Source organism: Trichosurus vulpecula, chromosome 9 (genome assembly GCF_011100635.1).
Source record: "Trichosurus vulpecula isolate mTriVul1 chromosome 9, mTriVul1.pri, whole genome shotgun sequence".
Taxonomy (NCBI): domain Eukaryota; kingdom Metazoa; phylum Chordata; class Mammalia; order Diprotodontia; family Phalangeridae; genus Trichosurus; species Trichosurus vulpecula.
In genome coordinates this window covers 20,564,785-20,591,556 of record NC_050581.1, presented here as the reverse complement: position 1 = coordinate 20,591,556, position 26,772 = coordinate 20,564,785, and the positions used below count along the sequence as shown (strand labels likewise).

Sequence of the window (26,772 nt, the reverse complement as noted above, 5' to 3'; positions counted from 1 at the left end):
GTTATAAAGATGCACATTGCAAACATTTGCACATTCTTTGAATTGCTCTTGGAAAGTACGGTAGAAATATTGTTAGTGTAAATTTAGGTACTTCATTTGCTCCTTAGGGTCCCAGCACCCTAAGCAAAGCCCCAGAATTTACCTCAGGCACAATTTCATAGTGTGTTAACTTCCTTTACCTAACTTTCCTTAACCTTGCTTTGGTGAGTGTGAAAAGAAGAGGCATAAAGAGCTTAATGTAGCATATGCCTTATTTATCCTACATATTTTCTGCCCCCTTAAGTTGTGGGCATCCTTATCATTCTCCAAGGTATATTATGGAAATACTATTTTATCATCAGGCTAAGATTGTCATTCCTGCTTTCACTAAGTGTTTTTATTTTAAATATCCAAATAGGCAGATGTATTTACTTTTTGACTCTATTCCTTCTGTTCACATATTACCAATCAAATTTTAAGCTATGTTTTGATGTTCCTATCTCTGACTAACCACCACCAAAAGTACAGGCAAGCCAGCCTAGCTGAAGCAGCAAGGCATCCTGAGGAAGAGACAGGAAACAACATATGGCAGATGAGTCAAACAACCACTACCACCTTAACCACCATTTCCCCTTAAAATGAAGTAGAAATAGCCCAGGACTCAGAGCTCAAAAGCCCTAGGAATTTCAGTGCCCCCCCAGACAACAGGTTTCTACTGCAGAGGGCACAGTTATCATTGAAGGGAATAGCCCTAGAACAGAGTAAGCCAGCCATCCCTACCACCACTAACATTGAACCAGCTGATACCAATGGACAGGTAAGCCTAAGAGCCCCAGGAATAATGATATCCTCTGGATCATCAATCCTGCTACCAGCCTGGCCCTCTTGACCATCTTCCAGGAGAAAACCCTTGTGGAGATGTGACTTCTTTAGGTACTACATCCTCTACCTCCTCAGCAGCCACAGCTATTGAAGACTGGGAAAAGGTGTTTTGGTCACCTTAGCCTTTTTAAATAATTCATCATTATAAACAGATATAGTTTGATCAATGAAAATAACACTAAAGGTATTGTGCTACCATCTGCTTCGCGATTACATCTTACAGGCTATGGTAGTATATGGTAAAATAGATAGAATTCTGGTCCTAGAAGTCAGGAGGACCTGACTCCAAATAGGGCCTCAAACACTTCCTAGCTGTGTGACCCTGGGCAACTCACTTAACCTTTTTCTGCCTCAGTTTCCTCAACTATAAAATGGGGATAATAGAATAGCATTTACTCCTAGGGTTCTTGTGAGGATCAAATAAGATAATATTTGTAAAATGCTTACCACAGTGTCTGGAACATAGTAGGTACTTAGTAATGTTTGATCCCTCCTTCTAACACCGCTGAAACCTCCTGTATGTGTTGTCTCCTACATTTGAATGTGAGATCCTTTGATAGCAGGAACTGTCTTGTTTTTCTGTGTGTATACCCAGCACTTAGAACAGTGCTTTGAAATTATAATCACTCAATTTTTATTCATTCATTCATTCATATGGACTCTTTTTTTGTATGTTTGTAACTGATTTTGGATTTCCTTAGAAAATAGTGGCTCATAACCACAAAATTCAATCACACAAATTACTTTGTTCCCGGACCTGAAGGAAATTAAGCCAGCCACAAATGAATTTTAATGAAGATTTAAAATACAGCTTACAGTACTGGTATCCTTAAGCATTTTTCCAACAGATAAAATATCTGATTAATGGGCACTGTGGCATTGTAGAAAGCAGGCAGGCTTTGGAGTTAGAGAACAGAGTTTTGAACCTAGTTCTGTTACTACATGAGTGACCTCTTGGGCATGCTGGGCATACCATAATTCTTTGGGTTATTTGGGTTGAACCAGATGGTCTCTAAAGCTCCATCCAGCTCCAAATCCTACGATTCCTATGCCATCAGCCAGTTATAGGGAGAAATGGGAAGCTTTGTGGGTCACACAAATTTTGGAGCTAATCTACAGGGCTACCCAGACTAATATCTCCACCAATGATAATTACATTAAATTCAGATAGGATTCCATGGTCTCATCATATAAAACTTCTTTTAAAATTTAAACCATGTGGAGTCAAAAGAGAAACAAAAGCAAAACATGTTCACCACACCCAAAAAAACCCTTTGCCAGGGAGCTAAGTGAACAGTAAGGCCCTTTGGGAACAGTGAACAATTGGGGAAGAGATGACCATCATCACATACCATACATAGGTGGAGGGTTTGTTATTTTCAGTATCCTGCCTACCAGAGGATGGTCCCATTGTTTCTGACAATGCTGACCGTGACCCATCACTGGTTCTCTAAATACAATCTTCTACCCCAGGAGTAGGAGCAGAGAAGTGGTTTGATGTATTGCGAGATGGACAGGGCTTGCAAAGCCTCCCAGTCCTGCTGATACCAATTGCCTTTAAGATCCAGCCTTTCCTATCCTAATCTACAAAGGAAACAGGAAAAAGGAACTTCAACTCCCTGTGCTCAGACAGCAATGAGACTGTTACAGCATGCTCCAGTGCTTCTCTTTCTTGCCTCTAACGTGTAAACAAGACTGACTAGAATATGCCTGTGGAAAGTCACAAAGACCAGGATTGGTAAAAGGATCATTGGGAACCCATGTGTGGCTGTGGAAACTGGATGGAGAGATTCGGAAAAGCATGGACTCTTTAGCTGGATTAATTCTTTATGGTGTCAGCCTGATCATTTCAGGTAAGGTTTGTCTTTACTTAGAGAACTGTTGAATTTTCCTGGAACACTCCCACTGAATTAGATTTTCAATTGTCCCCTCACTAATTTAGCTGGAAGTATCTGAAGGCTGTACCAGCTTTCTGTTACATTTCAAGTTTTTAATAAAATTGGTGATACTAAAATGTAAAACATTTATCACACCAGTTAATTTCTGTGATGAATTCCCAGGGTTATAATAGATAGTGTTGTTTTTGGTCCTTTGAATAAACTCAGCTAATGTTACATAGCTTTCCCAATAACCGCTTTTGCAATCTTTTAGTTAAAGATGCATCTACTTGCCTCTTACAGGACCTTGAGATGTGGAAAAAGAAAATCTTCAGTGATAAATGTAAAAATAATTTGAATTCCATTCTGAGCAAAATGACAACTGACTTAAGGCAGAGAAAGTTATAATCATCAAATATGCATAGAAATTATTAGCTCCAGGGTTTCTGTTTATTTCTGTATATTTGACCAAGACATCAGTTAGAAATTGGTTTTGGTTTTTGGCGATGGAAGTTTATAAAGTTTTCATTTAAAAGAATGAAAAAATCCACACTTAAATTTATAACAATTCACGGACTGTCTATACAGATTAGAGTGAAAATTTGGGCAATTATCCAGAAAACTTAAAAGAGAAGGGCAAACACATTGCCTTAAAAAAAAAAAAGATTCGTTGTTATTTTTTTTAACCTGGATTTTCCAAATGAACTACATTAGGTGCTCACATCCTTAAGCTATTTGCCTGTCTCTGCACACCAAGTTGCCCGCACAAACTGCCAGAAAAGAACAAGGGAAATCTGGCGGGCAAATCACACATATTATAAACCTCAGTAATTTTTCTTCTTTCTGAAAATGAGAAGTAGAGTAGGAAAAAAAAGAAATTTTATAGAATTGAAAGTTACCATGTGGGAATAGAAATTGTACCAAAGAGATGACATTATAATTTATTTCTCTATTTTTTTGAATTCACTTTTGATGAATAATTTTTAGGATTTTAGCTGAAATTTTAGGAAAAATCAAAAGGCATTAACAAAGAAAATTATCAATTCATGAAGAAAAAAAGTCTATGTAAACATATAGGCATATATACGTATATATACTCATATACAAAATATGATTTTATATTATATTATTATATGATATGTAATATATCATGTAATATATGTGTATTTACATCAGCTTGTTTATATACACAGGTTAAATGTCATATTCTTACAGTCATACTCAGAATCTTTGATCCTTAGATGTTATAAACAATGATGGCCATGTGTTATGACAATTCACATCTTCAAAGCCCCAATCACTATTACCTTCTTCCCCCTCTGAGAGTATCAGTTTAAAAAAATTTGAACATCAGCTAGAAAAATTCTTAAACTTTTCTATATGATGGACCTCCTTGGTAGTTTAGAGAAACCTATACCTCTCCCCACCCCCTCCCATCCCAGATTGATGATTTTAAATGTATAAAATGAAATGCATAGGATTACAATGAAAACCAACATTTAGTGAAAATAAAAGTATAGGGTTCTTTTTTTCCCCAGACATGTTCGAACACTTCCTGAAATCTATCCCTGGACTTCAAATTAGGAACTCTAGGTCGACTATGATCAAGGAATAGTGCTAGGCACCCTGGGTAAGGCAAAGATCAATTAGACATAGTTCTTACCTTTAAGAAACTTTCAGTCTAATAGGAGGAAACCTGTATGCAAACAACTATGATAAAAGATAAAAAGTGAAAGGAGACAGAAATCTTCAGAGAATGTGTTCTTTCATATTAAAGGATGGTAAAATCTCTTCAACTAGAGCAACCAGAGAAAGTTTCATAGAAGGGGTAGCTTTTGCATTGGGCCCTGAAGAAAAGGTAAAAAGTTAGTCAGCTGGGTTTATGGAAAGGAAAAAGCATTCTACATAGAGGAAAATAGGAGCAAAAATATGGATATGGGGAAAGCACTGGCTATCCCCTGGAAATGGTGTGTGGTTTTGTTGGTGTGCAGCATAAATAAGATATATAGGAACTGTTATGGGAGACAAGTTTAGAAGGCTTTGAACTCCCACTTACAGAATTGTGTAGTCCCCTTCTGGGCTATTCTCCAACTTGTTAGTGAAAGGGGAATAATTTTTTTTTTTTAAGTACAAATGGGTCAACTGGAATTTCATGCTGCAGATTTAAGTCACTGAAAACTCAAGAGGTGAATCCATACATCTCATTGTTTTTCTTATTTATCCTTTATATCCTTTAATTTCATGAAGTGGATTGTGGGGATTCAGTTGATCAACATCCCTGGATCAAGCCCTCATCACACTGATACATGTCTGTATTGACAACAAGAGCTGTGATTTAGGAAGCGATGTGTAAAATGGATTAGACTGGAGAGAGATGGGAAGCACTGAGACCAGTGAGGAGACCACAGCAATGCTCCAACACTGAAATGATTGTGTTATCTCATGAATCTGGGAGTTTCCTACAATGGCACACATCACAAGCCATCTAGGGCCTCCCATTTTGTAAGACCCTTGTCCATGTCCTTTCCTAAGTTAAACTTTGGGACCCACCCAACATTTGGGAGGCCTTCTTCACTTTCTCCTGACATTGTAAGCGTATCAGTGGGATATTTTAGTTGCCCACCTTTTGTGTTGCTCCTGAAGATTCTTTCCTGTCATACATTTCCCTGAATACATCTTTGCTATTGTTCTTTGAAGTTCCTTATTGGTTAATATATTGCAGCTTGCTTACTCCTACCATGGACCCCTACATTGCCATCTGTGTCATATTTATTTTTAACCTTTTAGAAACTGTTATATTCCATGACTTGCTGCCACAAAGCAATGCTGGTAGAATATCTAAAAGATGGCCCTTTGTTTCCATGGAAAGTTTGAGGATGTTAAAGGACTTTTTTCACTTCCTAAAAACAATTATGTCTACTCTCCTCCATTTTTAGCTCTAGGCCCAACTCATTGTCCATTCTCTGTCTCAGATATACATATTTAAGGACAAGCTCTTTAGGTTTCCATCTAAATACATTTGGGAAAATGACATTTTTCATCCACTTTATTTTTCCTGTGTGGATAGTCAGGCCAAATTTCTTAGGCGATATTAGTAGTTACAGATCTCTTCCAAGAAGTTCTGCAGTATTACAGACTATAGCAATAACATAGATGAAAACTAGCAAGGTTTGAACTAAGGTAGTAGCATTTGAAATAGGTGGAGATAAACATTAGAGATTTGGGAAGAAGAATCAACAAACTTTGGTGATTGATTTGATGGGGAGGGAAAGGGAAAAGGAGGAGTCAAAAACAATACCAAAGATTCTATCCTGGATGATTTCCACAAGTAAGTATATTTTGAGGCATGTTTGGAGAATTGTTATTACTCTTTTATTTTTTTAAAGAATGGTATTCACCCTTTGGGGTGGCACTTATAGAACATAGTTATAACTAAACTAGGACCTCTCTCCTGGGGTTTGAGAAATTAAAAACAAAAGTGACCTTAGTAAAGCTAGGTTCTGAGATAGATTTGCTGTGTTGAGTAATTGACCTCAGATGAATTTCCTCACTTGTACCGCCATGAATATTTATGATCTGGATTTTATGAGTCACAAAAAAGCATATTCAACTTTAAATTCATCTAATGGCAACAGACCCCATTTTGCAACCTACATTCTACTGATGGCCTACCTAGTTGAAATTAAGGACATCAAAGTTTGCTTCTCTAATCCAACCTTGCAAATCAACTCCAAGAAACGCATCAATTTCTCAGTTGTTTATCAGCTTGCCTTCCTTACAGGAAAAAAACAATCAGCAAAATGAAAAGAAATTTTTTTTTCTGTTTTTCTTGAATAACGGTCTCAAGTCAACCTGAAGGGAGGTATTGAGTGACACTCCAGCAAGAGTCCTATTCTTTAATCTGTCTTTTTGTTTCTTTGTTTTTTGTAATTTTTTAAATGCTTTTGTAAACCCTTTCTTAGAAAAAAAAATAGAAGGCATGTTTATCAAGTTTATGGGTGGAACAAAATAAGGAAAGATAAAAGTCAGCTAAGCAGTTGGGAGAGGAGCTTGAGATAATATTGCCTAAACAAAGAAGAAAGGAAAGAAAAAGTCATTGAAGCTGTTTTAGTAAATGCACCCAAGAGAAAAGATAGAAATGCAGAAGGAAATGAACAGGACAGCTTTGAAAGTCAAGTATCGCATTTATTATATACTTTTAAGAGGCAAACTATGAATAGAGATTCTCTTTCACATCTAATCCTCTTTTTCTGTTCCACTTTTTATATGGATTTTTTGGGGGCATGTGCTAAATTCCAAATAAAAAAGAATGAAGCAAACAAATAAGCATAGATATCAGGTACAGAAGTTGAACTCACATCTTTTCCCACTATGCCACCATATATTGTATGATAATTATCAAAATGGTAGCTAATATTTATATAAGTACTTCCTATGTGCCAAGCACTGTACTAAGCATTTCACAAATATTGTCTCATTTTTTCCTCATAACAACTTCTAGGAGGGGAATAACAATAATGATAATAACAATATCCTCATTTTACAGATGAGGAAACTGAGGTCAATGGAAGTCAAGTGAGTTGCTCAAGGTCATACAGGTAGTAACTGACACTCGAACTCGGGTGTTCCTGATTCTATGTCCAGTACTCTAGCCATTGTGCCACCTAGCTGCCTCTACATCTGAATCAGAATTTTAAAAAAAATTTCAACAAACTTAAATGAAGAGCTGAAACAAAAAAATGTAAAGGCCTGCCTACCTTTGCATTTTTAAAGTACAACTTTTATATCACCATCCACTGCAAAGCACAAGTATTTAAATATATACACAAAATATGCAAGAAATGAAAATGAAAAAAGCGAGTATGCAAGCTCAATTGATCAACAAACATTTGTGGAGTACCTGCTCTGTGTCAGGCACTGGGAATACAAAGACAAAAATTAATTAGTCTTGCCCTCAATGAGCTTATATTCTATCAGGAAAGATAACATTCACACATGTAAGTATTTATGTTAAATATATATAAAATAAATACAAGATTGTTTTGAGAGGGAGAGTAGGTGAATCAGGAGGTTATAAAGGCCTCATGTTGGAAGTAGCATTTCATCTGAACTTTGAAAGAAACCAGGGATTCTAAGAAATGGGAATAAGGAGGAAATGTTTCCAGTCATAGGGACAGCCTGTGCTAAGGTTTGGAGACAGTAGCTGGAATGTTATATGAGAAGAAAGGCAAAACAATCAAAAACACCCCCAGAAGATTATAAATGTTTGCATGCCTAAAAACTTCTCCTATTTATAATATGTTAAATCCACTCCCAAAGAGGTGTATGTTGGCTTTAACATAGTGGTCCACATGTCATCCTTGCTTTGTTGATTCTTTCTGACCTTGTTTACTGGGTAGGTAATGTGGATTTGTGTTGCTGTCGCTGTCTTTGCCGACAGAGTGGTAGCCTTAGTGTATATGCCTGCATCTTTTGAAGAGCATACTTACGTAATTGGCACTTTAGTAAGTTTCTTAAGAGCACCAGTCACATGAATATGCAACGATGCTTCAAAATATCTGTGATTTCATCAATATGGTTGTTTCCTTAGTGTGGCATAGTGGATAGAATGCTCGGCTTTTGAGTTAGGTTTGAATCCTGACTCATTTGCTTACTAAATACGTTACCCTGGGCAAGTCACCCTTGGGGCCTCAGTTTCTTCATCTGTCAAAGGGGAATACTAATATTACCTTCCTCACATATATACATAACACATATAAAAGGCCTTGCAAATGTATAAATGTGAGTTAATTTTTATCCCTCCACCAAGGCAAATTGAAATCTCTCTATGCCTTCCTGAATGGTCTTTGTGAGTTGCTATGGAAACCAACCTTCTGACCACAAATAGGATGGGGAAAACTTATTGATAACAGCTTATTTAGGGGCATTTGTTCTCAATCTCAATAGAAGTTAATATTTGATAGAGCGGTTAAAAATGTTAATACAAGCTTAGGCTCCATTTTTTCCAAGAATATTGTCCTAATTAAGGGAGATAATAGTCCCACATCACTCTTGGTCAATCAGACTACATTTGGAGTATAATGTCCAATTCTGAGCACACCACCTTTAGCAGAATAAGGTGGGCTAAGAGAAGAATATCTGGAATGGTGAGGGGTCTGGAGCCTATCTAGGGACATTCATCTAGGATTAGAAAAGACTTGGAAACAACTCGAATCAAGTATGTTTCATGAATAAGAACTAATCATCACACTCAATTTTACACTATAATGTAACTCCGCCTTGGGAGAAAAGAATACATATTTGTAAATACACATATTGTCATTGTGTAAGTTCAGAGTGATACAAACATGTGTCAGAGACATATCATGTGTCTGACAAAACAAAAATGCAGGCTCTAAGAAGAAATTTTCTCTCTAGATGATGCACATATTTCCTAGACTTCTCCAAGGCACAGTGAATAATTCTGACATTTTAGCCTCAGGATTTGAGTGTAAAGATGCCTGGACCCTCACACTAACAGAGTAGTGCCCACCTCACTGCAGCTGGGTTAATCTACCTTGTAAGCTTTACTTGTCATTTCCTTGATCGAGGAACTAAAGTGACCTCCCTATTATCTGTTAACTCAAACTCTCCATCCTTGGATTCAAAGCCCTCTATAAACTGGCTTCCTCTTTCTTATCTAATCTATCTACCATATGGCCCCTCCACTCTAATCTGGCTAGTCTCCTTACCCACCTAGTAAAATTGTTTTGAGTATTCTGACCTCTGTGCTTTTTGTTCATGTTGTTTGCTCGGGGCCTTTAGAATTCCAACACTCGTCCAAATCTTTATCTTCCTTCAAAGTCCAATTCAAGATCCACGCCTTCTATAAAGTTTTTTCTAACTAACTTTGCCCCCATAGGAATCTACACTCGGTAGCCCAGTGGATAGAATGCTGAACCTGGAGACAGGAAGACCTGAGTTCAAATCTGGTCTCAGACACTTATTAGCTGTAGGACCCTGGATAATTCATTTAACCTCTGTTTGCCTCAGTTTACTCATCTGTAAAATAAAGATGATAATAGCACCACAGAGTATTTGTGAAAGTCCAATGAGATAATATGAGATAAAAGCACTTAACACAGTGCCTGATATATAATGGGTACTGTATAAATGCTTATTCCCTTCATCTTCCTTTCCTCATCGTATAGTGGCTTAAGTGCAGGAAAGCACTTGTGTACCCAGGAAAAAGCTACATACTTCCCCTTTCCATTCAAAAGAATCCTGTATTTTAAGGATTCAGGGCTAGCTGGTCAACTTATGGCTTTTTCAGCCACATTTGAGTTTTAGTATAGCTCATAAGTTCAAAATGAGCATGAGGGGGTTAGTTAATGATCAATGATAAATGATGAATTAATTGTCCAAATTTCTCCCCTTCCCACTTATCATGTGTGAACAGTATAATTTATCAAGCCAATAACAAAAGACACAATTATGAGATTAAAGCTTCAGTCACATCTTTTGTGTTTCAGTGTGACTATGGACACTAAAACACCTCTGAGCATCAGGCCACTGTCAAATATTAGCTATAACATTGGATTATAGGCTCAGAGGGACCAAGTTTTCCCCTTTCTCTGTATCTCCAGCTCTTAGCATAGTGCCTAGCATATAGTAAGCACTCAGTAAATGTTTTTTGACTGATTGCATCATAGACTTAAAGTCTACAAAAAGCCATCTAGTCTGATTTCCTCATTTTGTACATGAAAATATCAAGGTCGAGTGATTTGTTTGAGGTACACATGTTGTAAATGACAAAACCAGAATTTGATATGTATGATACACTCTATTTAGACATATGCTTATGTGTGTGTGTGTGTATGTATATATATATTATATACACATGTGTGTGTGTGTAGAAGTTATCAAGATAGCATCAATGTATAATCTGTCCACTCCTTACATTGGAAAAGTGATTCCTTTTTAATGGAGTGAGTGCAAGTAGTATAGTCTATGGGGACTATAAAAAGTGAACAATTATTTCTGGCTCATTGACAAGAACAGAAAAAAAAATTTCCACTAGCTAATAATTTTCTTGGTACCTGTTATCTAAGCCATTCTTTCTTATGGCCTTTGGTGGCTAGATGGCATAGTGGGTAAAGAACTAGACCTGGACTAAGAAAGGACTGAGTTCAAATCCTGATTCATACAGTTACTAGATGTGTGACCCTAGGTAAATAACACCCCTCGGCCTCGGTATCCTTATCTGTAAAGGGATAACAGCATCAACCTCGAAAGGTAGTTGAGAGGATTAACTGAGACAATATATAGAAAGCCCTTTGTAGATTTTAAAGTCTTGTCTAACTGCTATTTAGGGGCAGCTAGGTGGATTAGAGTGGATTAGAGCACTGGGCTTGGAGCCATGAAGATCTGAGTTCAAATCTGATCTCAGGCACTTACTAGCTATGTGACTCTGGGCAAGTCACTTAACCCCTATTTGTCTTCTGTAAAGTGGGGATCTGCTGGAGAAGGAAATGGCAAACCACTCTAGTGTCTTTCCCAAGAAAATGTATAGCCAGATACTACTGAATGACTACTGAACAACAACATAAATGTTATTACTATTATGTTGGGAAATAGTTTGATGCGTGAAAAAGGAAAAAAGGATTGGTCATCTCATGAATCTTCAGCTTCTTTAGATGAAACTGGTTTTACTTTCCTGTGGTCCATTTGAGCCCCTCCATTTGGTTTTCCAGGAAACTGATCTTCCTATTCATGTTCCAAAGGGTGCTGGCTCAGAAGCAACAGGGCCATGAAGGAGCAGAATGCTTAGCATTTCCCACAAATCTCTAAACAAGGGCAAATAGAGTTTTTGTGGTCTATAGCTCCAGGGTCTGATTGATGGCTGTGAGAGGGCTATATGCCAAAAGAAGACAATCAAATGTACCAAAGCAATCTTTTTGGACAGTGCTGAGAGGGCATGGTCAGTTCATCCTTCAAGGGCCACGGTTAGCTCTCTTTCTTGTCACAGCCCTTTCCACAGGGCTTGACCAGTTAGGTGTGTGTGGTAGTCACACCCATCTGAATAGATCTGTCAGCTTTCCCGCTTTTGTTAGAGCGTGATATCATATTTCCTGGGGGGAGCAGTGGAAGACAATGCTAAACCACTTTCCTCTAGATACAATAGGCGGAGTTCAGGAAAGCAGTATTGACATTGCTGCGAGCCAGGGAGGCACTCACCCCCATCTAGCAGTCAGACAGTGAACTAATTTAACCTTATTGCAGAGTAGTGGGCTTTGCAAGGCGAACCACTGCAGAAGTGAACTTGACTCCACCCTGGTGACAATGCTTGTTCCAAGCATCTGGGTTGGGCTCCAAGTTATATCAGTTACATTAGAATTCCTGTCCTACCAACCAATATTTTTGCTAACAGTCAGGCTAACTGGATTCATAAGGAGAATGTTTATAAACAAGGGTGGAGTCTTAGTCAATCAAATATCCTAGTGTGTAAGCATACACACACATAAAGTGTATAGCACCAACTTTCAATAAAGTTTCAGTGTACTAAGGACCTGACTAATGTTTCACATTAAATATCCCAATGACAAGAACATCTGATCTCCTGGGAATAGACTGAGGATAGAATACTCTAAAGAGGAGAAAAAATAAGACAGGAGTGAGTTTCTGAAAGGCTGCTCAGCAGAGAAAGACCAAAAGAGAAACAAAGAGCCAAGAAGTAGCTAGAAGTTAAAAGTAGCTGGAAGTTGGATTTCTACTTAGGATCTAGTAGAGGGCAAGGAGAGTCAGGTTAGGTTTGTTAGATATTTGTCAAGAATGTGTTAAATATGGGTCAAAGTCAAGCTGAGCAAACTAGAGTCTGATCTTGAGAAAAGTCAGGGAAGCCTTTTAAAACAAATAAAGCCTGTCTCAGGAATTCCCAGTGACTGAGCTCACAGCCAACAGGAATGGTGTCCAGGCAGCTCTCCACAGCAACTAGACACGGGAGTTAGCCACAAGAACTGTAGGGAACTAAGAATGTTGCTTCCAAAAAAAGGGCCAATGAGAGTGTGCTATGATTTGTTTTTTGCCAGTTTCAAATAACAGGTACAAATGCTTAATGTATAAGTTGGTTTTCCTGCTAAACAAGATAAGAGGGTTAAAGAAGCACATCTCTATTGTTTTGGGGTAGAATGAGGGATTCCCTGAAAGAATGGAAAATATACTTCGAAGAGAAAATAAGGGAGAAAAAAGCATCTAGAAGCAAAGGTGAATTTTAACATATTTTAAGAGATCAGAGGCTAAAAGAATGGGTTATAGAAAAGGATCAAAAAAAAAAGGGATCACTAAAACTTTGGAGCTGTATAACAAGTGTGGCATAGCATGTAGAGGGCTGGTCTTAGATTCCAGAAGATCTGGTTTTGAGTCCTATCTCTAATATAGTGGCATAGTGCAATCTGGGATGTAATTTCACTTAACTTTCAATGTCCCAGGCAGCATTCTAACATTCTAAATTGCAGAGTATCCTCGTATTTGCATTGGTAGGTCAGGTTTCCTCACTGAGTGTTCACTACTGTGAAATTATAGCTCTGGACCATTAAAAAAAAAGTGATATGAGGCTATTCTTATACAGGATAGAGCCGAATCCTTTCAGGAACAAGAAACGTCTTGGGCTCTAAAGAATCATAACTTAAATCCTCAAGCTACCACCAAGAAAAAAATAATTTGCTACCGGTTAGAAGTCAATAAGTCGTTCAAGAACATTTACTGAGTACTTACTATACGCCAAGGCAGCTAGGTGGTGCAGTAGCTAGAGCACTGGGCCTGGAGTCAGGCTGACTTATCTTCCTGAGTTCAAATCCATCCTCAGACCCTTACTGGCTGTGTGACCCTGAGCAAGTCATTTAACTCTGTTTGCCTCAGTTTCCTCATCTGCAAAATGAACTAGAGAAGGAAGTGTCTTTGCCAAGAAAACCCTAAGAGTCGGGCATGACTGAAAATGACTAAAACTACATGCCAGGCATTATACAAGGGATACAAAGAAAGGCAAAAACAATTCCTGTCCTTAGGGACCTCATATTCTGATGAAGAGACAACGTGCAGATAATTGTGTGCTTATAAAATGCAGGGTAAGCTGGAGGTAACATTAGAGGGAAGAAGCTAGCGCTGCGGGGACTGAGATGGGCCTCCTACAGAAGATACGACTCGAGCCGAGTCTTGAAGGAAGCCAGGGAAGCCAGGAGGTGTTCCAAGTACAGGGGATAGACAGGAACAAAGGCAGAGTCAGAAGATGGAGTGTCATGGAGAAATAATAGCGAGAAGACTGATTTTTCCAGATCATAAAACGTGTGAAGAAGAGACAAGAAATTGAGGGTGCAGTATCAAGGCACCCATGACACGAACGATGGAGAATCATGGTGTCTTCCTGGGGTAGGTGTCTGGAAGATGACTCAGAACATCCTACGATGTGTGAAATCCACCAACCACTACCTACTTTGGGTAATTCACTCGAGGACGAGTGATATTGCCAGAAGGAACCTAGGGGATTGGAGATTTTGAAATCTTGAACAAGAAATGAATGACCTTAGGGGAATAGGTGGTGCTTCCATCATAGCTGAAAATTGAAAGTAGGATACACAAAAGAGAAAGATAGATTTGGAAATTGAGCAGGTACTTTGGAAGATACCTGAAAAAGGTATTTTGGGTTTCTATACTCCAACGTAAAATATAGAAATTATATGTTCTTGGTCTGAGATGAACCGTTAAAGGCTAGAAAAATATATTTGCCTGTAGACTGGTATTTCTGATGAAGAGGGCTTTCAATTGAATATTGAAGAGGAGAGTAGAAATACCCACGTATATGTTGCTAAGTTGTATACTACAGAAAGTAGCAGATATTACGAAAGAAAAAAAATTAACAAACAGGATAAAAAGTTCATAGGAGCTGATTCAAAACAGGAAGTCTAAAATGAAGCCCAAATACACAAAATACAGTTTATAAACAGGGTGATCTTAGAAATGTTTATTCAAAGAGGTAAACTTAACATAATTACTACTGGGATGAGATACTTGATTGAAAAGTATGGTTATGAAAGAGACTTCTGTGAAAGTAGAGAAAATGGGTGGTAGAGTAGCATTCTGTAACAAGAAGATATGCTAGTAAGGAAAGTCTAGAACCAGAGGGCTGAAGGAGAGGTTTTTTCAGTGCAGAGCAATGTGACACTATCTTGAAAGTATATAATAGACATGTAACCAGAAGCAGGATATAGATAAGGTGTTCAAGGAATATTGCAAGCCTGGCACAGAAGGAGGATATAATAGTGATGTGTGGTTTTGTCAATTTAGATATCTGCTGGAAATCTTTATGTCCATAGAAGGTATCTGGTAAATTTTTGAATACCTTAGTTTTATTCAAAAGATAGAGGAAGCAACAAGGGTAGATACTCTCCTACACATGATTCTAACCAGTGGAGCAGAACTGGTTGCCAAAGTAGAAATGATGGGCATTTTGGGAAGAAGTGACCACTTCAAATGATAGAAGAGAGGAAAGCTGGGCTTCGCCTTTTAGCGGAGGGTGGATTTCAAACTGTTTAGAGAAAGGATAGGTAAGATCCCTTGGTTTAAAATTCTACAGAATAAGTAGGTCCAAGGGAGAGGAGAAGCCTCAGGCAGCATGGCATAGTAGAAAGAATATTAACTTTGAAGTCCAAATCTTTCCTCTTTAGGAAAGAAGGAATACCTTACTACCTATATGACTTAGCACATATCACTTAACCTCCATGGGCCTCAATTTCCTCATTGGTAAAATGAAGGCATTGTATTAGAAGGCCTCTGAGGTCCCTTCCAGCTCTAGAACTATGTGCCCAAAATCGACATTCTGGAGACATGAAGATGATTCCAATAAAGAAGGAAATAGGGAATTATTTAAAGAAAACAGTGTAGATGCATAGAGAAAATATCGATCAACTTAAATTTATAAAAAAAGGTACAAGACATGACAGAAAGGGCAGGTAATTGAGTATGAATGTAAAAGAAAGCTGCTTTAGGTTGTTAATATAATATTATTAATAGTGCTAAATTTCAGAGTAATTTGAGGCAGGTTATCAATGCTAGAGACAATAAAAAAGGTGTTTTATTTGATTATTAGATGGTGATAACAGATGATGGCAAGAATATTTGCTTATTTTCCATACTGAAAGAATCAGCCTGGAATAGTGGATAGAGTGCTGGGCTTGAAGTCAAGAAGTAGATTCATCTTCTGCCTGTGACACTAGTTCTGGTCAATTTACAAAATCTCTGCATTGCTTAGGCAACTCCCTAGGATTTATCTGCTGAGTCAGTAGTCTCCAAACATTTTTGTTCATGAAATATATCATAACATTTTTTAGCATGTACCCCAAAATGTGTATATTTATTTACTTAGAAGTTACACTCATGTAATACTGTACTAATAACTATATACATTATAAAACATTGACAAAACTATAAAATTTTAAAAGATAATATAAAGATGCAATAATGAAGCAATAATGGGTTTGGCTTGATCAATCAGTCTACATTTCCTTGCCGACTTAGTTAATGGTCAGCATTTGTGATATGGTAAACCAGAATTAAAGACCTATGGCTCTGAAGCAGTTTATTGACCTCCACAGACGTTATATTTATTGTCTTCAGCCTCATTAACTTCATGATCTGGTCAATCAGATTGCCCCATTCAAATGGGAACCAATTGCTACCCTATGGACCTAAGAGAGTTTGACCGCTTCTTAAGATGTCCAACCTACATCTAAGACACATCATCAGTACTGGCAGAATCTAGCTCAAATCCCATTATTTTTTAAGATATGAAAGATTGAGAGGTTTATAGGGTCCCTTTATAGGGTCACCTCAGTTCTCTGTATATAAATTGGGCTAACAACTTCAAAAGGGCATAAAGTCTGAAAATTATCCAACCGTAGAGAGATCAGGGTAATTCTATCATCTAGCAGAGGTTCCCAAAGTGGACAATACCACCCCCTGGGGGGCACTGGAAAGATGGGAGGGGGGTATTAGTAACCTTGGGTACATCCAGGAGGCATTGAATAAAAATAAGGCGGCAGTGGAAGCATAAGGAAAGAAGAGAAGAAAATTTTAAAAAACCATTTGTACTTGCTTCATTTGTTGTAACAGGGTTAAAGTTGTAGTGATTACATTATTTTCCAAAAAAACACACAAAATGCAAGTTACCTACCAACAGGTCTTAACAAGCAAGTGTTGGCAGGTGAGCATGTCACATATTGTCAGGAAGTCCAGCATGCATCAGCGAGAATATGTGCATGTAATGACTTGTTTGCAATATGATATGGTTACATGATGCAATATTGAATCATTAAAATTTCAATGCAGGAAAACCCCCCACAAATTTATGATAAACTATTAAATTTAAGATGTGGCATTTAAAAAATATATTTTATCTTTTTTTCGAAATGACACAAATTTTAAAAACCCATTAAATGGTTAAAGAAAGTAGATTTCGGGGGAGGAGGACACTGAGTAATTTTTTTTAAAGGGAGCAGTAGGCCACATAGGTTTGGCAACCTCTGAAGAGACCAAGCTGTCAAGCAAGGTTTACTGTGATGGATAAGTAAAAGAGCTACAATGATACTTTCCCTATGTCCTGACAGAGGACCTAGCCAATATACCTTTCTATTGTTTTATTCTATAGACCTGATGTGGGGTCAGACATGGAGGGAGAACAGGTGAGCGATCAGATATGGTTGTCTTTCTTCTGGACCCAACTGTCTTTTTGTGGGTGAAGTAGGTAATGACACATATAATATAATAATAGTTCTTTTACTAAATAGAAATTTACTTTTTCCCCTCTCAATGCTTAGACAAAGACAGATGGGACATGACCTTTGTCCCCAAGAAGTTTACAACATAATATAGGGCATAAGTACACTACAATAAGAATTAGAATATAAAGGAAAAAAGAGAATCACAAAGTTCAGAGGAAGAAGAGAAATTATTTCCAACTGGAGTTCATGGGGAGAAATAAAACTTCATGGGAAAGAGAGGATTAGAGTTAGGACTTGAAGACTGAATAGTATTTCACTAAATGAAAATCACTGAGATGGGTATTCTAGGTGCAGTAAATAGGAAAGGTGAAGAGCTCATTTGTGGAAAAACAAGAAATCAATTTGGGGAATGACCAATAGTCCATTTTGATTAGATTATAGAATGTGTGAGGTCATAATATAAAGTTAAAAAGTTATGTTGAAGCCAGATTATGAATGCCAAAACTGACTTTAAACTTGACTCTATTCTAATAGGGAGTCACTTAAGGTTTTTTGTGATATAAATTGGATTGTCACTTGGCAGTGGTGATTAGGATAGCCTAGAGGCAGCTAGGTAATGCAGTGGATAGATCCCTGAAGACCTGACTGTGGGCAAATCGGTTAATCTCTATGTCCTAGTTTCCTCAGCTGTAAAACGGGAATAATCATAGCACCTTCCTCCTTGGGTTGTTTTAAGGATCAAATGAGATATTCTTTGTGGAGTGCTTGGCACAGTGCCTGCCACATAGTAAGAGCTTAGTAAATGCCTCTTCCTTACCCCCAAGGGAGAGATAATCCTTGAGGAGAGACTAAGGTAGTAGTCTAGTCAAGAGGCAATGAAGTGTTGATTTAGATAAGAACGGGAATAGAGACTAAGGAATATGTTTCCAAAGGTTGGATTATGACTTAGTGAATAGGAATTGGGAATGTGAGGAGGAATCAAAGGCATGTTTCCACCACAAATAGCTAGTAAAGCAAGTCTCATTGGGCTTTCATTTCGTTGGGCAAATCCTCAAATCTTTTCCCTCAGATTCATTTTAACTGGCCAGAGATAAGAAATTTTCCTAAGTTCATTTTAACTGGCCAGAGATAAGAAATTTCCTGGAAGGTACAACACACCAGCTAATGTGCTACTGAAATATAGAAGGAGGACGTGTAATTCCATCAGCTGGGGTACTCACTGCACCAATAGTAGGATTTAGTGGATAGGTCCTAAGGAATTGCCTAAGCAACAAAGTAATGAAATGACTTGTCTAGGATCACAAGATCAGTAAATACCAGAGGAAGGATTTGAACCTGTCTTCCTCTTCATGAGCTTAGGCTCAGCACTCTATTTTCACCAAATCATTTTGCTTCTAGCTAATTTCCCTGATTAACCCATGATTATCCATGGCCAGGTAGCAATAGCATATCAAAGCCTTAAGGAATGGGTTGGTAAAGTTAGTGGAATATACAACTAGGCAGCCAGGTGGCAGCATGAGGACACTTTATACCTTGCTAGGTGCCAAAGGGCCAAAGCCTCTATCTCAGTCCATAAAATGGGAAAACTTAAGGAGACTAACTTGATTGTTTCACAATTTTGTCTACAACCTGTCTTGATCCCCTCCATATAGAGAGTCTTCGAAGCAGAGGCCTTTTGAAGAGACTAAATTATCAATTTGTAAATTCCTTTCAAAAAACCATAGGTTTAGACTAGAGCAAGAGGGAACCTTTGATATCATTTTGTCCATCTTCCTCATTATACAGATAAAGAAGAGGAAAGTACCTTTGGACTGAGAGAAGCCAGGTTCAAATTCTGTCAGTTACTTATGATTTGTGAGGCCTTAGGCAAGTCAATTAACTTTCCTGGGCCTCAGTTTTCTCATCTGCAAACTGAGGAGGTTATACTAGATATTCTTTAAGGTCCTTTTGAATTCTACATTTATGGAACTATAGCCCACAGATGTTGTGTGGTAGTTAGTCTGAGATTTGAACCCAGGCCCTTTAATTCCCTATTGATTTGTCTTTACACTTTACTGATTTTTTAAACTTGTAAATGGTTAATAGCCACAAATCCATGGCATTTAGTCAATCTGTGGAGTTTCTTAATACTATCTGGCCTTCCAGCAACGGAAACCCTTAGCCTTGTCCTTCTCACACCCAAAGTCAGCAACGACACTCAGACACACCATCTGCCAAGAGATATGCAGCTGGAGCCAGAAAATATAACAGCTGCATGAGCTCAGCCACATCCCCATCAATGATAAGAGACACCTGCTGGAATATTTTTAACCTGCTTGGGTATGTTACGATCCTAACTGCTAAAGAATTCTGGAATACATAAACTATCAGCAAATGTGTTTTAAAGTAACACATGAACTCTCTCAGCTGCCACTGGAAATTGAACAAAGGAGAATCACTAAGTTGCTGCCAAATGCACAGAGTCACCTTGAATTATATCATTAATAGCCCATTTAGATTAGCAAAACGATTACCTACAGACTCCCTTCCTCTGCAGGCCTGTCTCCCCTCCTAGAAACCACCTTCTGCTAGAGCTCCAGGGAAATAGTCCTCTCACTAGGCACCTTTGCCTCCTGGAATCCTCAAGCCTTTTAAGGATCAGTTCAAGTATCACCTTCTACAAGAGGTATTCCCTGATTTCCACAACAATTAAGTCCACCACCCCTAGTGAAATTACTTTTTGTACTTATTTTATATCTTAAAGGCAGAAAGGAATGCTGGACTAGCCATGTGACCCTGGGCAAGTCACTTAACTTCTCTCAGCCTCACTTTTCTCATATATGAAATGGGGATAATAACAGCACCTACCTCACAGAGTTGTTGTGAGGATAAAATGAGGTAACAGGTAAAGGGCTTTGCAAATCTTAAAGGATCATATAAATACTACTTATTATTATTTTGTATTTGTTTATTGACTTAGAAATTGTTTCTCCCTATAGCAACTGAACTCCTGGAGGACAGGATCTTTTTCATTTTTTTCTTGGTATCCCTAGGACCTAGCACAGTGACTGGCACGTAGTAAGTAGGCAGTTAATAAAGACTTGCAGAATGTGGTGAATTGAAACCACTGTCATAGAGGGATAGACTGCTAGATGTAGAAGTGACTTTAGAAGTCCTCTAATCCGAAATTTTCAATTTACAGGGGAGGAAACTGGGGCCCTGGCTTGCCACGTCACATAGTTAGCCGATTGGCAGAGGCGAGACAGGAATCTACGTCCCACTGTTTTCCCTCCATCATACTGAATCTCAGAGTACTCTGGAACCAGAACTTGCAGTGACTCAACCATATTAAGGAGGCAATATGAAAGAGGCATGGAGTAGTTTGCCATTTCCTTCTACAGCTTATTTTACAGATAAGAAAACTGAGGCAAACAGGCTTAAGTGACTTGCCCAGGTTCACACAGCTACCAAGTTAAGTGTCTGAGGACAGATTTGAACTTAGGGAGATGAGTCTTTGTGACTCCAGGCCCAGCACTCTATTCCACTGTGCCACCTCACTGCCCTAGTGACTGTTTGAGGTTAAAACAATTCTAGGAACAAAACATTTTTCTTTACTAGGATAGCTAGGCTTGAGATAGGGGAAAAGGAACAAGCATTTATTAAGCTCCTACTAAATTCACAATAGAAATTAAAGAGTTAGAGAACAAATTTCTTGGAAGAGATTATTGAGAAGAGAATTTTCTCCTCTCTGCTAATTTCTTAAGGTGAAACACTACTCCCCAATCGCTCTTATTAGTGGGAAAAGTTTAAAATTCATATCTTAAGAGATAAATTTTTGTGAAGAGTTTCTTGCCTCCCATCTTTCCTTTTCCTTCAGAATCATCCTCACAATGCATCATGATTAACTGAGAGGCTTCTGCCTCTTCTCTGCAAGGGCTGTGCTACAATAGCTAGGCTTGGGCCTTTTTACTATGACACATTTTGGTATCTATCTCTATCCATGAATGAAATAAGAATTTGAAATGGTACCCGTGGGGATCATAGAAGCATTTCTCACTATGACAGGTAAATCGAATGGGCACTGATTTGGTAACAGATTCTGGAGTACTTTGAGAGAGAACTCAAATTCTCCAGAGTACTTCTTAGTAGCCTAATGGAAAAAGAATGAACTAGGAGTTTTAAGGAAAATCTGAGTTTGAATTTGAGTTCTTGGTTCATCACTAACTTCAAGCAAGTCACTGAACCTATTTGAGCCACATTGTTCTCATCTGTAAAACAGGAACGATATACATTATTTTGCCCCACAAGTTTATTTTGAGGACCAAATGAGATAGTAGTTTCAAAATTATAAAGTGCAATGAGACTACAAGTAATAATATATGACTCCAATAAATTTGATTGATTTCCCCAGTGACACAAATCAGGCTTAGAAACTGAATATGAGTCCAAATTTCTTTCAATCCCACTGAGGAATAATGGCTGGTCAGCTGGTTCCTTAAAAGCAAGGAAGTAAAAAGGAAAGGAATGCCTAAAGCAAAGTTTTCAACTGTCCTTAAATTTGGTCTGACCCTATGCACATCATAGAAATGCTTGAATAACCCTGGAGAAGAGATAAGGTACAAGAAATAACATGAAAGTGACAAAATTTCATGGGAATTGGATTGGCACATGGGTTCCATCTAAGTCAAAGCTTTTTATAGATCTGGATCAATCAATCAACAATCATTTATTAAGTCCCTACTATGTGCCAAGGAGCTAGGTGGCACAGTGGATAGAGTAATGGACCTGGAGTCAGGAAGACTCCTTCATGAGTTCAAATCCATCCTCAGACATCTTCCAGTTGTGTGACCCTGGGCAAGTCACTTAAGCGTGTTTGCTTCAGTTTCCTTATCAATAAGATGAACTGGAGAAGGAAATGGCAAACCTCTCCAATATCTTTGTCAAGAAAATCCTCAAATGGGGTCATTGAGAATAGGCATGGCTGAAAAATGACTGAACAACAATGACCACAAAATGTGCCAGGCACTGGACTAAGCTTTGGGGATAGAGAGACAAGAGTAGAATGGATCCTGCCCTCCAGGAGCTTACATTCCCAAAAGGGAGACAGTCTGTATACATATATACATAATATATACAAAGTCTTTTTTTGTATATCCAGTGAGAGTAAAGGAGAAAGAAAGAATTTAAGCACAGGGAGGAGGGTGGTACACTACGTATAATAATTATATGGTGATTTAAGGTTTGAAAATCAAATATTATCTCATTGGATACTTACAACAAGCTGGGGAGGTATTATCATTCTTCTTTTAGAGAGGAAGAAACTGAGGCAAGCAGAGGTTAAGTGATTTGCCCAGAGTCACATAGCTGTAGTATCTGAGGCAGGATTTGAACTCAGGTCTTCCTGAAATCAAGCCCAGCACTCTCTGCACTGTGCCAAGTGGGCAGTTTTAGGATGGAAGACAATAGCAGGTATGTCCAGAGAAGATAAAGAAAGGCTTCTTGTAGACGACAGTGCTTGAGTTGAGTCTTGAAGAAACCAGGGATTCCAAGAGAGAGGTGAAGAGGAAGGACATTCGAGGGTTGGGGACAGCCAGTGCCGAGGTAGGGAGATGGGAGATAGAGCCTAGTGTGTGAAAAACAGCAAACTGGACGGTATGACTAGACTATAGAGTGCATGGAAGGAAATAATGTTTAAGAAAACTGGAAAAATAAGAAGGGGCCGATTGTCACAAGTATGGAAGTCATATGGAAGAATTTCTGTTTGATCCCGAAAGTAAAAAGGAGACACTAGAGTTGACTGAGCAGGAACGTGACGCGTTCATATCTGCACTTCAAGAAAATAGCTTTGGTGGCTATGTGGAAGATAGATTGCAACAGGTAGAGACGTGAGGCAGAGAGATCAGGTGAGTGGTGATGTGGTTCTGAGCTACGGTAGTGGCTACTCGACTGAAGAGAAGGAGACATATGGAAAAGATATTGTGATAGAAACGAAAAGATTTGGCAACTGATTAGATTTATAGAGTGAATGAGAGTGAGGAGTTCTAGAAAGGATGAAAGTATTTCCAACCCAGTCACCCTCAGTATCCCTAAAATGTAGCATTGAGGAAACCATATCTTTTCAGTTACCCAAGTTCATATCATTGGTTTTATCCAGGATTCTTTCTTCTTCACCACCACTCACTTTCCTCCCACCTCAGTAGCAAATCAGTACCACATCTTGTCTCATCGGGCTCCACAATGTCTCTTGCCTGCATCCCCTTCTTTCTATTCTCATGGCCTTCACCCTAGGCTCCCATCACCTCTTACTTGGACTATTGCAGTAGCCCCTCAATTGGACTTTCTGCCTCAAGTTTCTCCCTTCTCCAAAGCACCCTTCACACGTCTTCCAAAATGATATTCCTATATAACAGGTCTGCCTGTGTCATTCCCCCAGTCAAAAGCCCAGTGGCTCCTATATTGCCTAAATGCAAATGCCCCTGTTTGACTTCTAAAGCTCTTCACAATCTACCTGTAGCCTACCTTTCCAGGATTATTTATGCACTCTACAATTCATCCAAACTGTCCCACTTGTTCTCCACACATGATATTACACCTCTTGTCTTCATGCCTTAGCACAAACTGTTCCCAGTGCCTGGAATGTTCTCCCTTCTCAGCTCTGCCCTATAGAAACTATAGTTTGTTTCAAGGCTTGGTACAACAGTGCCGCTTGCTACAAGATGCCTACCCTGGTTACTTTCTTTTAACCTTGTATATATTTTTTATTTCCTTATCTGCAGGCAATTTGTTTCACTTAATTATATGAAAAACTCCTTTAGAGAAGCAACTGGTTCACTATTATCTTTGTATCCCTAGTACCTAGTATGGTGTTAGGCACACAGCAAATACTTAATAAATACTTGTTGAATATATCAATTAATGAACATAGCCTGTCAAAGATGCTGTAGAAGCCTGCATTGGGCTAATTAGCCTCTAAAAGAACCAAATTCAAGAGTCTATTGAGCACTCATATCAGCCTCATATAGCACCATGCTGTAACCAACTGACCTAGCCTTTCTGGATAATAATGCTCCATGGATGCAAACTAGGCAAGCCTTTTCAGAGGCCCTACAGTAGGCTAAATAAACAGACCTTGTTGCCTCAGCTGGAGCATCTGCTTATCTCTGCACCCTTCTTCCCAACTTCTGTTTGCTGGTTGGGAATCTTCTTTCCTAAAATCTCTTACTTGCATGTACAGCAAATTCATTTCCTGACAAGGTCAGCCCTGCAAGGAGCCCCAGCAAAAATCAAAGGATTTTGTAAGGAAACACAGGGAACCTTCAGGCATTCACAGTTAGCCTGTTTCCTGGCTTGTGTTGGTTTTTGCCATAAGGAAGTGTAGGCAGACAGTTAAACACAAAACCATCCTCTTCTCAACATTCTGAGACTGCAATGAGCTCCAAGATGACTTAACAACCCCTCCCCCAGCTTAGCTGATATTTAGATGTATCTTTATTTATCTATCTTCATTGTCACCAAATCTTTTTCAAACCCCTTTCGCTTCCTTTCCTTTCTTTTCCTTTCCTTTCTTTTCCCTTCCTTTTCTCCATTAGAATAGTCAAGCAATTCCCCATGTCCAAGTAGCTATAGGGTCTAGACTTTATTCTACAGACAAGGGATAGGAAGTAGTCCATGAAGATTGTTAAGCTGTGGATCAGTTGCACATTAAGACTATTAATATCTGACAGTTTGCATGGGATGGGGAGAGGGTGGAAACTAGAGTTAGGAAGAGCGATCAATTAATGTGCATATGAATTATCAGATAGTGGTAGAAAAGGGGGATCATGTTTTGGAGAACTATAGGGAAATTTGGGGGAGCCATGAAAGGTAGCAGGCACTGGTGCCATAGTGGCCAGAGAGCAGGCTTAGAGTCAGGAAGTCCTGGATTACCACCTCTGACGCTTTTGGCTGTGAAACTCAGGGCAAGTCACTTAATCTCTCAATGCTTCCAGGCAACTCTAGAAATCTATAAATTATAGCTGAATTACTGATTAGCAATAGTAGATGGATCAAGTCCTATACCGATAAAATCATAGGTCCAGCCTGGCCTCATTCCCCAAATGGGAAAATTTACCCATGGTCATTTCCTCCATAAGCTCCTTGAGGAAAGGGGCTGTCATTTTTTCATCTTTGTGTTCCCAGTTTAGCAGGAGTTATTATTTAATAACTATTGATGATAGGCAAGAGGTGATGAGAGGAATGAAAAGCAGTCCACTTCTTTGGTATTTAAAATTTCTTATCCTTATGCATAATGTTAATATTTTTTATTATCCTACTACAGGTAGTTCAGGCAGTGCTGCTTGATAGGGCCAGTTTTGGGCCAAATTGTCAAATAATTGACATTTGCTTTTGATGCCCTATATCTCCATTTGCTTGGATTCCCTCATTCCAGGCCACAGGCCCACACCTTCTGAACCTATTCGCATCAAAGTCTTACCCTTTCTAGGAGAGATTTGCTCTTTATAAGCAACTGCTCATGGGAGAAGCCAACCCAAAAAATAACATGTCGATAGGAGAATTTCAGATAGATTTTTATATAAATCTATAATGTAAATTTTTGGGTATGGCTTAATGAGGGAAGACAGGGATTTTGGTAAGGTACATAGAAAGTTGGCTTTGGAATATAAAGATGTGCACAAGTCCCATCCTGGGTGTGTGATGCTAGAAAAATCACTCAACCTCTCCAGTGCCCCCATACAATTCTCTAAGACTCTAAGTTGCAGAATAGTTGTGATCTTCATTGGTAGAGAGTTTTCCCTCGTAGGGAGGGCCCTTCACTTGAAATCTCTCTCTCTCTCTCTCTCTCTCTGTGTCTCTCTCTCTCTCTCATACACACACACACACACACACACACACACACACACACACACACACAGAGTGTCAAAGAGGGACTTCCCCATTATCCTTTCAAATCACCTCAATAGCTTATGTGTCACTCAACCTTCTCAAAAGGCAAGTAGTCCAGAAGAGTGATGTAGGAATTACAAGTTAATTCCTCCAACTCTGTTCCAAACAATCCCCAAAATGAAACACAGTTTCTCTTGAGGCCCAAAAGAAAAGGAATATAAACACGGCTATTTCCTCTAGGAAAGAGGATTGAAGCAATAATAGAGGTCGAAGCCATATTGAGGAAGATAAATAGATAGGAGGCAGCTAGGTGGTGCAGTGGATAGGTGTGCGGCTTGGATTCAAGAAAGACCTGATTTCAAACCCTATCTCTAATACTAGCTATGTGACCTTGGGTAACTCATTAATATTGGTTTGCCTCA

General features: G+C 38.7%; 1 protein-coding gene across 1 annotated transcript in view; it reads left to right on the top strand.

Annotated features, from left to right (window-relative positions):
* Positions 1–2,339: 2,339 nt before the first annotated feature.
* The window catches only part of TEK (TEK receptor tyrosine kinase), a 126,218-nt gene continuing 101,785 nt past the window's right edge, over positions 2,340–26,772 (top strand). The window contains exon 1 of the mRNA XM_036738129.1: positions 2,340–2,714. Coding sequence (XP_036594024.1) covers positions 2,663–2,714 — 52 coding nt within the window. The 5' untranslated portion in view covers positions 2,340–2,662. The remainder of the gene's footprint in view (positions 2,715–26,772) is intronic.